The sequence below is a fragment of the Syzygium oleosum genome, unplaced genomic scaffold (genome assembly GCF_021117445.2).
Source record: "Syzygium oleosum isolate NSW1041296 unplaced genomic scaffold, Sole_v2.1 Sole_v2.01, whole genome shotgun sequence".
Classification (NCBI taxonomy): Eukaryota; Viridiplantae; Streptophyta; class Magnoliopsida; order Myrtales; family Myrtaceae; genus Syzygium; species Syzygium oleosum.
In genome coordinates this window covers 13,904,591-13,920,304 of record NW_026607485.1, presented here as the reverse complement: position 1 = coordinate 13,920,304, position 15,714 = coordinate 13,904,591, and the positions used below count along the sequence as shown (strand labels likewise).

General features: G+C 39.4%; 1 protein-coding gene across 1 annotated transcript; it reads right to left on the bottom strand.

Moving 5' to 3' along the window:
• Positions 1-7,880: 7,880 nt before the first annotated feature.
• On the bottom strand, positions 7,881-12,155 carry LOC115693177 (disease resistance protein RPV1-like). Its single transcript, XM_056320173.1, has 5 exons — positions 11,404-12,155; positions 9,959-11,054; positions 9,387-9,737; positions 9,094-9,305; positions 7,881-8,961 (listed from the first exon to the last, which is right to left on the bottom strand). Exons 1-5 carry the CDS (start codon positions 12,048-12,050, stop codon positions 7,881-7,883), a joined length of 3,387 nt encoding a protein of 1,128 aa, XP_056176148.1. The 5' UTR covers positions 12,051-12,155.
• Between the last annotated feature and the right edge of the window lie 3,559 nt (positions 12,156-15,714).

Genomic DNA, 15,714 nt, shown 5'->3' with positions numbered 1-15,714 from the left:
CCAAAAGACCATGAAGAAATGGCCTAGAAAGTCTTAACCATTAATTTGGCTTCTTGAGCAAGATTTAATTCTAGCCACATAATCTTAGCTTGGGCTCTAAGTTTCAATCTAGAGTTCATGATGACCTAGAGGAGTAATTAAGATCCTAAAGCTTGGTCTCCAAGTTGCAATTGGTCCTAAAGTCTAAGCTCCATTATGAAGCTTCTTATGCAAGCCTTTAATTGAGGCCACACATTTCTCAACTTAGTCTCCAAGTTTCTACCTTAGGGTTATTAGGCCCTAAAAGTCCAAGTTAATGATGAAGTTGATCTTAAAGTCTATGGCCATTATTAGGCTTTCTCTCCAAGCTCTCTTGAGGACCACATAATACTAACTTGGTTTCTAAGTTATTGACTTAGGGTAATTATACCCTACTAATTCATTTAAGGCCTAAGTAGTTCATCATGGTTTCTCTCTCTTTCTTTTCCTCCTTTTAGCCGTAAGCCCCTAAGTTGAGTGTAGATGATAGTCTTGTTCTTCAGGACTTAATTATTGAATCCTTCCAGAAGATTCATATCTCTATTATTGGAGTCTTCTTGGTCAAGTTTTATCATTGACAACTTTCTAAGGAAGTTGTCCATCATTGGTTTCACATTGACTAAACTTACTTTGGCCCTCATTTCTCATGTGGAGAACTCCTTGGGCGTGAGCTTCTTGTCCTCCTCTTCAAGACACTCAATAATTGCTAGGGTGAGTCATCTGGTTCTTCATTAGTCAAGGGACACCTAGCTTGGCCTCTATCATTGGTCTTCTTGCAAGATAAGCCTTACTACTGACAACTTGCTAAAGAAGTTGTCTTATTTGTCTTTTGTCCATGAATCACTTGCTAGAGGCCACAATAATTGGCTCATGCAAGACAACTCTATCATTGGGGGAGGGGTCTCTATTATTGACCAACTTGTTCATCAAGTTAGAAGTCAAGACTTGCTCTCCGAGTTTTGACTCTCTAGAATCCTCCTTCTTGCCTCCTACTTTCAAGACTCACTTTAGGGTAATGATAGCCCTAATTCTTAGGGACACATAAGCTTGCATTAAATGGCTAGCTTCCAAGAGGAATTAAGGTAACTTGGTCTTCAAGACAACTTGTTCCTCAAGCCACAAAAATAGGTAATTATGCCCTAAGTAGTTTAGGGACACCTAAGCCAAGGAAATCATTACCCTCATTAGAAATCTCAGAATGTATAGACTTTGTCTCCAAAAGATATCAAATCGAAATTCCAATGTTCTCATATAGAAAATGATGAATCTTTGAAATCTGGCAAAATTTGGCAGTTTTGCATTGTTCAAGAAATCGGACTTGAAAACATAGTAAATGGACTCCGAAAGTTCTCAAATTTGAATATGTCATAAACAAGGCCTTAACAGACATTTCTCATGAGGAACACAAAATCTGAATCTTTCTTTAAACACAACTTTTAGTAGCTCAAAGACAAACTAAAAATAGTTCACTGGAACAGAATCTTTGCTTCTCAAAGTAACCTCTTTCTAGAATCCAAATCATCTCCAAAAATTCCCAAATTTATATATGTTATATAGAAAGAAGTTCTCAACAACTTTAGTGAAGGAAGTTTGTTCAAATTCGGCCCAGAAAAGTTTGTATAAAATCAAGAAAATGTAAACATCACAGAAATACCCATTCTGGGCTGTTTTACACGGTACGAAAATAAGGTGATCGTTCAACCCAAATCAAGTCCAAAATTTCCAAAATTAAAGTATGTAAAACTTCAAGATGTTTGGAAAAACTTTTAAGAAGGAAATGTTTAGAAATTCAGATCACAAAAGTCTCCACAAAAATAACAAAACGAAGAGGTAAAGAGAATCTGAATTTGGGTTTTCCAGAACAAAATCAAGAATTGAGTCCAAATGGAAAAACCACCAGATTTGATTCAACAAACTCAATTCTAGCAAAATCAAGGGTAAGATTCGAAGGCTTAGAAATGAGTCTTATCTCCTTACTCACAGGTACAAGTAGGGCATGTGTCGCGTCCAAGATCGATCCCTAATCCCTTAGCAAACCGATCCATAGCCATTTCCCGGGGACTAAAATTGAGGATGTTATAACACTGCACCATCTTCAACATCATCATGCTCAGAGCTACTGCCATCATCATGCCCATTTTCCTCATAATCAGTATCATCACCATCAGTTGCAGGAGCTCCTTTGTCACGCCCCGGCCCTACTTCCCCCAGGCTCAGGCGCGCGACACCCCTTTCATTGGTTATTTAATTGCGACATTCCAGAAGGCATCGCCGACCCATCGTACTATCTAACGAATAAGCACATGTGGAAGCGAATTCCAAATCACCCAACCAACAACAACAACCGAACAACAACAATAGGGATAGCAAGGGAAACACATTCACAAACACATGCTTCATAAATATATGCGTCGTTAACAATCGGATGTTAGCAAAATACAAACCCACTACTACGGGCCTTTTTCCGATTCAATCAAACAGGGTTAGACCTAGCTCCTTTGTCTACGAGGGTGGCTTCCAAAAAGTGGTTCCACCACAAGAGACCAATCCTCTATGGTTCGGGCTCGGGGTCACTCACAGTGCCATCGGGAGGATTCCCCACCAAGGGGTCCAATGGGGCTCCGCCAACTGGAGGTCCGTCGAATCCATGAAGAGGACCGATGAGATCTCCGTCGAACCATAAGAACCAGGCCACAAAATGATGAGGAGCTAAGTGTTCTAGGCCCTCATCGACCCACACTGTAGTGGTGTGCTTACGATAGGTAGTATTGCTTCCCGCTACCACAACCTCGGTGACGTTCACACTCTTAGTAGCGGGGTACCCAAAACAGATGAAGCGGCTATCCATACCTACAGGCCTGAAAAGAAGTGAACAATAATAAATGAGTAAAACTCAATAAGTAGAACCTCTAAACCTCAGGTAGGATGATACCTTGCCTCGAAAATATGAACGGTAAGCTCTTGGCATATCAAAATGCAATCAAATAATCACACATGAATACTTACCTCCCATCGGCACATACAATTCAGATAAATAATCACACGTGAAGCCTTGCTTCCAATTGGCATGCGACAATTGCACATATTAATCAAGAACACTTTATATCACATAACCATGCACAATGCAACCGCAAGTGATCCGATTATTACGACCGTTCAGGACCACGACCAACACTCGCGTTGGTGGTCATCCAGCGTAACCGGGCATCATCCCGCCCCATCAGACACGACAATGTCTTGACCTCACTCAAAGACGGCAATCAATTAAGAGCATCGTTCTGACCTCCATCGCGAACGGGAACCGAAATCCATCGGGCATTGTCCTCCACAATCATACGGATACGGAACCATAAATGTGATCACGCAAGCACATCAAGCACTCAAGCCGATTATTATCTTTCACTTTGGCCAATGCAAGAGTGTTTCATGCTCACGCGATTAGAATATCTAAAATCTGGCACACATAATGATGCACTAAAATAATCACATTAAGGTTAGTCATATCTCATTGGAAAGCTCAGAGTATGTAGGTCTTATCTCCAGAAGACATCAAGCCACAATTCAAACGTTTTCATGTGAAAAATAGTGTATCTTGGAAATTGGGTAAATCTGGGCAGTTTTGCACAGTAACAGAAATCCCTTCAAAATAAATAGTAAATGAACTTCAAAAATTCTCAATTTTAGATATGTCACAGAAAACACATTGATAAACATTTTTTATAAGAGCACGAAACCCAATTCAATCTTTAATCATGTCGTTTTGTTACTCAAAGTTAGACCCGAAATCAGCTCGTCAGCACAGATCGTTCGATCTTCAAAATATATCTCTTTCAGTACCCAAGTCACCTTCAAAAGCCTCGAAATTTTTATATGTCATAGAAAGGAAAGTCCTTAATAACTTTTGTGAGGAAGCTTGTTGAAAATAGATCTGGAAAAATTTATAAAAATCGAAAAGGCGTGAAGATCACAAAAACTATGTTTCTAGGCAGTTTAAACACTGTTTGAAGGTGAGCTTTCGTACGACCCAAATCAACTCCAAAAATTCCAGATTTAAAATATGTTAAACTTCAAGATGTGGTGAACAACTTTACTGAGAACACAAACCCAAATTCGAATCACAAAGACATGTACAAAAATAACAAACAGAAAAGGTACTGTAGTTTCGAGTTCTGGGTTTCAAAACAAATCTCAAAGATTCAAGTCCAAATTGATACCCACGAAATTTTGGCTCATCTAGCTCAATTCCATAAGCTTAAGTGGACATGCAACAACTACTATGACCTTTATTCAACAAGCCAAACCCATCCTTCTCACATGCAAGTCATTAGAGACTCAAGGTCACACATGCACACTCAACCTAGGTCTGAAACGCGTAGAATAGAACCCTAGCCAAGGTATAGAGGAACCACTTACGAAACTATTAGAACTACGGGCGAAGACAGACTAATGGTGATGACAAACGAGCGGCGACACGGCACGAACGGTGGCAGTGAGTGGCTTGGATGGCGGCACGGATGGCGCGGCGCAGACGATGAGCAGCTCATGACGGCAAGGCGGTGGTTGGCAGGCGTGGACGGCAACGACTCGGCGAGCGGTGGTGAGCAACGAGCGGCTCGGCGACAAGGCAGCACGGCGGCGATGGTGAGGACGGCGAGCGGTGAGTGGCTTGGCACGGCGTGGCAGTGAACGGTGGCTCAGTGGTGAGTAGTCAGCGATGATGGTGGCGTGAGAGGGAGAGAGAGGGAGAAATGAGAAAAATGAGAGTGAATAAAGGAGTGGAATGAGAGAAGTGAGAAGGTTTCCCCTTAAGTGGTTTTGCAAGAAGACCCCAATAATGCAAGAGCATTAATGACCCAAGCACCAAGCCTAGCCCTAGCCTCCTTAATTTGCTCCCAACCAAGCAAATTTATGGACAAGAAGCAATCATGAAATATCTCCATCAAGTCTCACTCTTAGGTAATGATGGCTAGCAAAGTAGGCTCAAGGACTTAGTTAGGGACTAAGCTAACCAAACTAGAAACCAACCAAGTTGGCCTCTTCCCCTCTCTTCCCCCAAAAGTGGCGCCAACCCCAAATCAAGCAAGACCAAATTTTGGTTTTTCCCCAAACTAAGCTTCTAGAAGATGCATTAGAAACTAAACTATAGGTTAATAAACATAGAACACCAATCAAGCACATAGCACATTAATGTGCAACCTTCTAAGAATCAAAAAAGGGTCAAAAGTGGTAAGATGGGCTTAACCCTCTCGATTGACGCCTAATCAAGGTCGAATAAGTCCAATGATGCGTAATTAAGCGGCGTCAAATTGAGGATGTCACATCCTTCGTCCCTGTTTAATGAAATGCCCTCATTCACTACCCCAAATGGTGCTTTTCTCCTTTGCTGAAATGCCCTCACTTCTTCCCTTGCTTGTGCAATGACCTCATCATCAACATCACTTGTGCAAATGGTATGCATTAATGTTTCCTCATCTTCATCACTCAACAGTGCAATTTTCCAAGAGTCCGGGTTTATTCTTGTCGATTCTTCAGGCAGTGTATCTTTACCATCAGATAAGCTACTAGTATTCTCAAGTTGCTCAAATAAATCTAACACATGAGCTATATGTGAAGCCTCGGTCTTCTCCGCTCTCACATCTACTTCTAAAACAACTCTATCACTTTCTTGGGTTTTAGCACCAGCTTCTAACACTGCTTGTTCATCTTCATCGCCATGATGTTCAACATACACATAAACATAACTACCATGAAATTAATGATAAACAAGATCCCTCACACCACTATCATCATGTAGATATCTCAAGCCATCCTTAAAACTCTTACTAGGTACTTGATAATATAATTTCCCTATTTTGCAGCGCAACTGTTCCTCTATATCCTTCTTAAAGTCTTTATATGACATCTTACTAAGACTAACAAGGATAACATCAACCTTTCCACCAACGTATTCCCACTCTTCCTCAATCACAAACTTCCCACCGTAATAAACTTTAATGGGTGCATCAGTATCGCCCATGTTAACACTGCACCCCATAAAAAAAGTTATTTTTGCAATAGGGGACCATAACACAAATAGATAACTTCAGGAATCAGTCCCCACAACCACAACAAAACACTGCACCCCATACAAAAAAAGTTATTTCTGTAATAGGGGACCATAACACAAACAAACAACTTCAGCAATCAGTCCCTACAACCACAAAAAAAAAACAATGCACCCCATACAAAAAAATTATTCTTGTAATAGAGGAACACAATACAAACGGGCAATTTCAACAATGGTCCCCCACAATCGCAATAAACAATAAGGGGTGTCGGTCAGTGGACACAAATCGACAAAGTATAGCGGCGAATAAATTAAAGCACTCACCTTTGCACTGTGGCACTAAGCCCTAATATTTGCCCTCCAAGATATCGCCTTTTCCTACGCTTTTACACTCTGTCAACAACACAAAATTGAATAAACATTTGCTCAATTTGTCGGTCAGTCAACACAAAACAACAAATCACTAACCTTTACTCTTTGTCGACCAAGATTCGTCACGCGACAACCCTTAACTTTTCCCTCTAGTCCGTCGCCTTTTTAGTCTCTGTCTAGTGAGCAGCAAAAATGAAGATCGAAGGTGAGAAAGATCGAAGCCCTAATTTGCCATTATAGAGAGAGATCGACTTGGGATTTTGGGCATACTGAGAGAGTGCCAATGAGAGCTCGATTTGCTTTAGAAGAGACGAAGTGTTGAGGAATCGAACAAAATCGAAGCCCTAATTTGTGATTATCTCAGAGAAATCGAGAGAAGGATGGAAGATAACGTGCACGAACAGGAGGAAGATGACGTGCGAGTGAGAAGCCCTAATTTGGCACTTACATGCAACGTTATCATTTTCAAGCTATTACATGCCCAAAAATGATGTTGTTTCTGTTAGAGAGAGAGATATTTGTGCACAATTTAGAAAACGACGTCGTTTCTTGAGGACAAAAATTTCCACGTAAGAATTCCATTTATTTTAAAAAATTCCATGTCAGATTGTAAAATTAAGTAAATATCCATGTAGGACGATTTATCGGAAATGGCACTCAAATGATCTATTTTACTCCAATGTGGTATTCAAGTGAGTGAAAAAAAAGTTATGGCACTCAAGTGAGCGTCGTACCGTACGAAAGTTATGACACTCCTAATATTCTTATCCCAAACATAAGTGGTAATCCATTATTGGGTTTATGGGTGGATATATTGTTATTTCATTGTCAACTTATTAACCGTGACAGGCCCACTTGTAAAATCTAAAAACAAGTTGTGATCTACTAGTGGGTTTGTGGATGGTACATTTTCTATTAATTTGTATCTTGCAAACAGTTGACCGAACTAATAAACGCCTGTCACTTTTAGCTTACCATCAATATTTCAAATTTACTTACGACGTTACATGTTTAACAATTTAAGGAAAGAATTTCCACTTTTAGCAGACGGTGTTTTAGAAATTGATTTAACTCTGTCCTTGATGGCTAACATAACTAGCAGTTCAAAACCATCAAAAGAAAATATAGCTAAAAAAGCCAAACAAAAACTAGGAAAAGAAAACAAATATTTGTACATAATTAAAACCCTCTAGTTTGATGGAGGTACCATAATTTAACACCTTCATCAAATTATCAGACCAACTCCCAAAAAGGTAATTAACATTGTGAATGTGGAACTTCTCTATGGATGTCTGTAAAAGAATTCGATTGCAAAAAAGAAAACATTGGTTGTCAGATGAAATAACTTACATCAATTTGCTTAAAGTTTGAACACGAGAGAACAATTTGTGTTCGTGGATCAGGATGCCTTCAAAAGCAACATGCACTTCTTCTCCAACTTCTTTCACAAATATGCCCGACTACTCTGAGCAAAGCCAAGAATTGCCTCCACATTTAATTTCATGCAATCAATTATGTCAACCTTTTGCAGTCTCTTCAAGCTCAACAGATCAGGCAACTTCTGTAAAGAATCACAGGAAAATATCCCCAATTCTTCCAAAGATTTTGGTAGCTCACCTTGAATCTCAACTAGCTTACCACAATTTAGTACTTGAAGACTTCGTAGTTTGTTTAGATTACTTAGACCAGTTAATTTCTCTACCTGTCCAAGGTTAGAAAGCCGCAAATCTTGCACGTTCTCCAAACGGTCAAGGCCTCGAATCTCTGAAATTGCAGAGGACGAAATCGCGAGAGATGATAGTTTCCTCAAATTCGACAGATCCATTGATAAAAGTGATCGGCAATCGTACAAAAGTAAGGATAATAAATTTGAGGGAACCCTCGGGAGGCAACGCAAATTAGAGCAGCCAAGGTTAAGTGCCTTGAGTTGAGGAAGGAGACCAATATTTGTAGGTAAGGTGGTCACATAATCATAGTACAGGCTCAGAGACTCTAGTTTGCTTAACTTTCCAATCCACCCTGGAATTGAATCTTCCACAAGCTCATAAGATTTCACATCATAAGCACATGGGCCAAAGCGCAAATACAATTCCTTTAAATTCATCAAGTTTGAGAGATCTGGAAACGTGTTTATGGACAAGGTAGACAAATGTAGAATGAGAAGACTTGCAGGAAGCCTTGGTACTGCATATATTTCAGCACAACTCAATTTCAAGATTCTCAGGGATGGACTTCTATAGATGCCATTGCCAATTTCCACATGCAAGTCATGGTTATACGCGGCTTCTATTTTTTCAAGCTTTTCCATCGTCCAAAGGGCATCGGGTATTATGCTGATGGCACTTCCGGTCATCTTCACTACTTTCAAATTTTTCAAGTTTCTAATGGAATCGGGTAGTTCGCCAATATTCGTGTTGGATATGTCCAACTCAATTAGCAATTCCAAATTCCCGATTGAATCAGGAAGCCTTTTCAACAACAAGCAGTACTCTAAAGATAGGTATTCAAGGCTTGTAAGTTCTCCGATTGAGAGGGGAAGTTCAATTATCTCACAGTCACAAGCAGTGAGAATCCTTAAATTCCTCATTCCTTCACAATTAGGGATTTCCTTGATTAGAGTCGAATCAATTAGGAGTTCTTTCAAAGCTTCTAGTCCGCCAAGCTCGTATGGCAGCCTTTGAAGATTCCGACAGTGTCTCACATCTAAGGAAACTAAGCGTTTCAACTGACAAATCGACCTATCAATTTCGATTAATTCGGTACAACCCCATAGGATCAAACGTTCTAAATTTGCATGAGCAGAGAAGTTGGGAGTTCTCTTCAAGCAATAACAATCGGTCAAGTTCAGAACTCTCAAATTCTTTATCACCTGTAAAAGAAAAGCCAAGCAAAGATAACTTCTGAATCTAATAAGACGGAAATTATAAATATTGTCTAGAATATAACATACCTTCATGCGGCTCCACCCATTCCAATCATGCGTAATTTTACTCCCAGATAGATCAACAATAACCATATTCTCCATGGAGAAAATTGTTATGTTAAATGTCGGGGGAATATTATGCCAAGAAAGCCATTGTAATTGTGGAAGGAGATTTGAATTCTCCTGATAATCATTAGTTGGAATAACATTTGATGGCAATTCATGCCAAAGAAGCCTCTCTTCTGCACAGAAATTTTCCATGGAACCATCAATTTCAAGGAACCTTAGATTTGATAGTCTCATAAGGTCCTCCAAGGTAAAACAATACTGCCACTGATGGTCAAACTTGAGACGAAGAGCTTCAACTTTTTGTTTTCCCTGCCAAAGGAAAAATTTAAAAACAAAAACTTTGAAGGAATTTATTTAATTTCCTTATTTTCAGGATTTGATTTGAGTACTATCATTCCTTTAATCTTTAAAGAGCAAAACTATTGGTTGAGTAGGTCACAATGGTGCTAGAGAATGCAAAAAAAAAATTGAATTTTTTTAAAATGAAAATATCCATAATGAAGTGGAAATTTATTGCACGTGAATTTTACCTCATGTCTCCTCAACAAAACCAATGCTTCCTTAGGATTCCACACTCTATTTTGCTTCTCTATTTTCATGTTACTTTCTTGACGCACCATTTCTCTTCCTAGGTCTCTGAGTTGGTCATGCATCCACACTTCATTATCCTCGTTAATCTTTATCAAAGACATGTTCTGCAAAACTTCCATGGCTTCTTCTAGAAAAAGTTTACCTTCATCCCAAAAATGAACCATAATGTCTTTGTTATATCCAATGAAAAAACAAGCTATATCTAGGAATATATGCTTTTCCCGAACATCTAATGCATCATAGCTTATTTTTAGCTTCTTCTGAATTTTTGCATCAGGAACACTATCCAACTTCTTCAATGTGAAATCCCACTTTTTCTTTGGAATGCGAGACAAAAGTGAACCTATAACCTCAAGAGCTAACGGAAGACCTCCAGCAATGTCTATTGCCTTCTTGGATTGGTTGATATATTCGTCCAAAGGATAATCTCTTCTGAAGGCATGTTTGCTAAAGAGTTGAAGAGATTGATTGCGATCCATGCAGTTAACCTCGTACCTGCAGTCCACTACGGGAACATCAAGAACATCTTTCTTTCTAGTAGTGATAATAAGTTTGCTCCCTGTACCAAACCAATCACGCTCACCTACAAGTGCATCCATATGATTATCTTCATCCACATCATCAAGAAGAAGGAGGATTCTTTTATTAGACAACCTATCTTTAATTGTCTGAGTCCCTTCATCAATGCTTTTAATGTCTATCCATTTTGTTTTGAGGATGTCAGAGATGAGCTGAGTCTGCAAGCATTCCATGCCCTTGAGTTTTGACATTTCACGGATGTTGGAAAGAAAGCAACAATCCTCGAAATTGTTTGAAAGCTTATTGTAGATGATTTTGGCAATAGTCGTCTTTCCAATGCCACCCATCCCATATATTCCTATAATCTGTGTTTGGCTTGTCTGAATACCTATCATTTCCATGATTTCATCCACATGCTGGTCGACATTGACCAAGTTGTTTGATACCACCAGATAAGCCTTTTTCAACTCATTAAAAACCTTCTGGGTAAGTGTTTTTGTGAACGCAGCTTCTCGCCTAGTGTTTGTTGGAGGTCAAAAGGCAATGAGTTAGAAATCTGTGTTGAACCATCTGACTAGACCAGCTGAAAATTAAGACCTATTCGAAATGTGTTCTTCACAGAGTTCCTTTATTGTTGAAGGCTTAGCGTTGACACTGAGGGTTAATGAATGACCTGAGCTAAAAAAAATGTTCTTTGGAATGAGAAAGGACAAAATTGGGATTGTGCCATTATTTAGTGTGATTTATGCGGTTCAACTTCAATAGCACAAAATTCAATTTCAACAAGACTAACACAATTCTAGAAAAGAAACCATTGAGATTTAATGATCCAAGGCACATGAGATGGAATGCTAAAAGCAGTCACCTGGTGGGCAGCTCCCATCCGTTTAGAAATGATACTTCTTTGAGAGCAGCCTTCCACTCACGCATAGTCTCTTCATCATATCGCTTCTTGTTTTCATGTGACAGAAAGGCCTCTCCATAACCCCCAGTTTGGTGTCGAACCTCTAAAGGTGCCACATCATAGAAAACGGGCATAATCTTTTGTCCCCTAGTTTTCTGGCACTTGACCATCTGGACTAGCTCCTTGAGACACCATACACTAGAGGCATAACCTTTCGAAAATATAGGTATTGAGATCTTTGACTGATTAATTGCTTGGAGAAGTTCTGAGGCAAACTCTTCCCCTTTGCGGAGGTCTTCATCGTCCTTAAATGCGCGGATTCCTGCATCTATCAGACTAGTGTAAAGGAAGTCAGTAAAAGTTGCTCGAGTATCTGGTCCTCTGAAACTCAAAAATACTTCATAGTCATATCCCGATGAAGTAGCCATTCCTTGACCTTCTGTTGAAGTGTGAGCAGAAGAAGCGCCTCCTGCTGTTCCATCGTTTGCAGCTGCATTGTTATTTGCCTCCCCTCCATTCATCTCTCGTGATCTTCTCTTCAAGAAATGATACAACAGCATAGCAGCAAAAGCAGTGGCAGCAAGAGATGGAAAAAGTTTGGAAGCCATGATCACAAGTGTGAGTGTGAGCACAAGAATTACAAATGGAGATCTCTGTGCGTCATTAAACGTAGAAGACAGGATTGGCTAAATATGCCGAGAGTCGAGGGCCAATTTGCTAGAATTGGTCCATAAGAATGATTCATTACAGCCTGTCAAAGTTGACAAGTGCTGGTTGTTTAGCACCAAAGTGGCCCCTCCCAACTCAATTCTTCTCTTTTATCTCCATCGTCATAATGCAACTGGAAAAAGAAAAATACAATTGCGGGGTAAATAAACTAGCGGAATTCTAATTCTTCTCTTTTATCTCCATCGTCATAATGCAACTGGAAAAAGAAAAATACAATTGCGGGGTAAATAAACTAGCGGAATTCTAATAGTGCATCTTTTCCTGTACATAATTGTAGTGTCACTTTCGGGGTTGGGTTGTCGAGTCGGGGCTATTTTGGGGAAAACAGCTCCTGGTCTGGACATATGAGTTGTTGTTCATCCATCGGATGTCTATGTTGCTGCTGCCAAATTACTCCAATGCCCTCATGGCATGAAAGTAATTTTTTTGGCGACAAAGGCCTTGAGTCAAGAAAGGATACCAATATCTTGGTCATAAGGTGTCAAGCAGAGGACAGCTTCGGACTCCGGCTTGCTTAACGTCCCATCTTTCACAAGCACTCAATGTCCTTGAGTTTTGAAGTTTCTCGAATGATTTTGAATGAAAGCGACAATCCTCATAATAGTATGAAAGATGAATGTAGATGATTTTGGAAATAGTTTTCTTTTCAACGCCACCCATTTCACGGAATCCAACAATCCTAGTTTCACTTGTTTGTTAACTCACCTTCTCGCCTATCGTCTGTTGGAGGTAAAAAGAAAAAGTAATTAAAACATTGTGTTGAAACAAACTATGTTCTGAAAAGACCAAATTACAGACTGCAAAACTATTTGAAATGAATTTTCAGAATAATTCAATTTAGTCATATATGAATTAGCCTTTGTAGCGAGTGCCAACGAATGATGACCTGTGCTAGAAATGATGTTTGGAATGCAAAGGTTCAGCATGGATTTATTTATGAAGGATTCAGATTATGATCAAACCGTGCTGCTTCACTGCGTGATTTATGGGGTCTTTTTCAATAGGCAAAACTCAACAAACTAATAACAAAAACCGAGAAAAGGTCAAATGAAACACATCGCATGTTAATGAAACTGAGCACACCGGATGTAATGCTTAGTCACCTGTTCAGCATGCTTTGAAGGTACCAGAGAATAATTAGTTTAGAAACCACAATAACAAATAAAGATCTCTGTAAGTCATAAAACTCACAAGCCAGAATTGGCTTAATATGCAGAGAGCCGTGTGCTAGTTTGGGAGAATTGGTCAATATGAATGATTCATTGCAGGATCATCGCACCGTGTCAGAGTTGACCATGCACGTCGGTTAACATCTAATGCATAAAATAAGGTTCATCAGCGGCTTCCTGGATGCTTTTCTCTATAATTTCTTTTGCCAGCTTAATCTCGGGGGCTGCGAACCCCTTTTGACCTATCAAAATATTAGGACAGGCCCACATGAACATCATCACGCATTGCTTGAAATAGTTTCCACATCGCCTGAAGTCTAAAAAACGTATTAGCACAAGGTTCCAAGCTCATAGACTTTGATTAAAAAAACATACGCTCCTTATAGATCTCAATTATAAAAGTGCTCCATTTTAGATGATATCTTTGGAGGCGTGGCTATTCACTCTCTCGGCTACTGCTTGCTGATTCAATACAAAAATTAAAAAAGGCGAAAATAAACTTGCAGACAGCGTGAGACTAGTCTATGATAAACTTTCGGGATAAAAAACATTAGAAGTGCCATAATTTTTATACGGTGCTCCCTTGAGTGTCAACTCTTTTTTTTTTCTCGTGGATGCTTCCAATATAATTTCTTTTTTTGATAATCTAATCTCTGTGGTTGAGAGCCCGCTCTATCTAGGGAAGATTGGACACAACGTCAGCTTCCTATATAATTAATCTATAAAAATTGGGACAAGCACATGTCAACATTGTCAGGCATCTCAGATAAAAGATGTCCACATTGAATGATTCTTACAAATGTAATAGCACTAGGCTCGTTCATAAACTTCGATTAGGGAAAAAAAAGATGACTCCTCTCATATGTAAGCACGAAAATTGGTTCTTTTTTATGTTGGTCTTGGAGATGTGGCCCTCCACTTTCCGTTAGGTTAGTCTCAAAGTCTTTGCCAAGGACTTGCAGACATTGTGAGACCTAGTCTACAGATATTCCGAGTTCAGAATAAAACTTTGATATACTTCGATTTATTTGATGTGTTAAAATAAACATAAAGCGCAATATTCTAGTCATTATTTAAAGTTTAGCTTGACATTCGAATTGCATTTGAATAAGTGTATTTGCTGAAGTACTTTGAGTTTAGCCTCCACGACTCTGTCATTGTGATTTGATCACCTTATGCGATTCGATGATCACTTTGTTAGAATTGGTCATTGAGAATGATTCATTGCAACATCACTCCAGCCTATCAATGTTGACAATGATTATTTTAACAAAAACCGAGAAAAGATTCAAACGAAACGCATTGAAGTTTAATGAAGCAAGGCACACCGGATATAATGCTTAGTCTCACCTGTTTAGCATGCTTTGAAGGTCCCAAAAAAAACAAGTTAAGAAGCCAGAATTACAAATAGAGATCCATGTGCCAGTTTGCGAGAATTGGTCAATATGAATGATTCCTTGCAGCATCACTGCACCGTTTCAAAGCTGACAATGTACTTCAGTTAACATCTAATGCATAAAATAAGGTCCACCAGAGGTTTAGTGGCCGCCTTCATTTATAATTTCTTTTGCGAGCTTAATCGCGGTGATTGAGAACCCCTTTTGACCTATCAAACTATTAGGACAGGCCCACAGCAACATCATCAGGCATTTCTTAAAATGATGTCCACATCGCACAAAGTCAACCCTTTAAAAGTAGTATTAGCACAAGGTTCCGAGCTCATAGGCTTTGATGATTAAAAAAATATTGATTCCTCCCGGATCTCAAGTACGAGAGTTCTCTGTTTTAGATGATGTTTCGGGAGGTGTGGCTCTTCACCCTCTCAGCTAATGTGTTGACACCTAAATTTCGACCGATCATTTAATAATAATTTGCATAAAAAATTAGGGATTAAATTTTAACCCCTAAACAAAAATATTAAAATTGCATAGCATATAGTTTAAGTTCATATAGGTTAGTTGCATTCCGCATCGGATCGGCGGTAGCGAGAAAGCTGAAAATTCATCGCGTAAACCGAGCTCGAGCACTCGGCTCACTCAAGGGATTGGGGGTCAAAATTCACAAGTCTAAAAGGCTTTGGTTGTTTTAATTTGAGCTTAGATCAGCCCGAATTAATTTAGCCTATTTGGAATTAAATAAAAATTAAAGGATAAAGCCTAAGTCTAAGCCCATTAGAACTAGGAAGCCCGGCCAATTAACCTAGGGTTGTGATATAAATATGTGATTATACCCTTTCGATCAAGGGGGGACTCTCATAATTTTCCAGAACGCAACTCCTGAGAGCACGAGGCCACACCACTTACATACACGGCTACGGTAGAGAGTTTGGGACATGGAGAAGAAGATATCGTGAGGGGCTTCACGATTCAAAGAG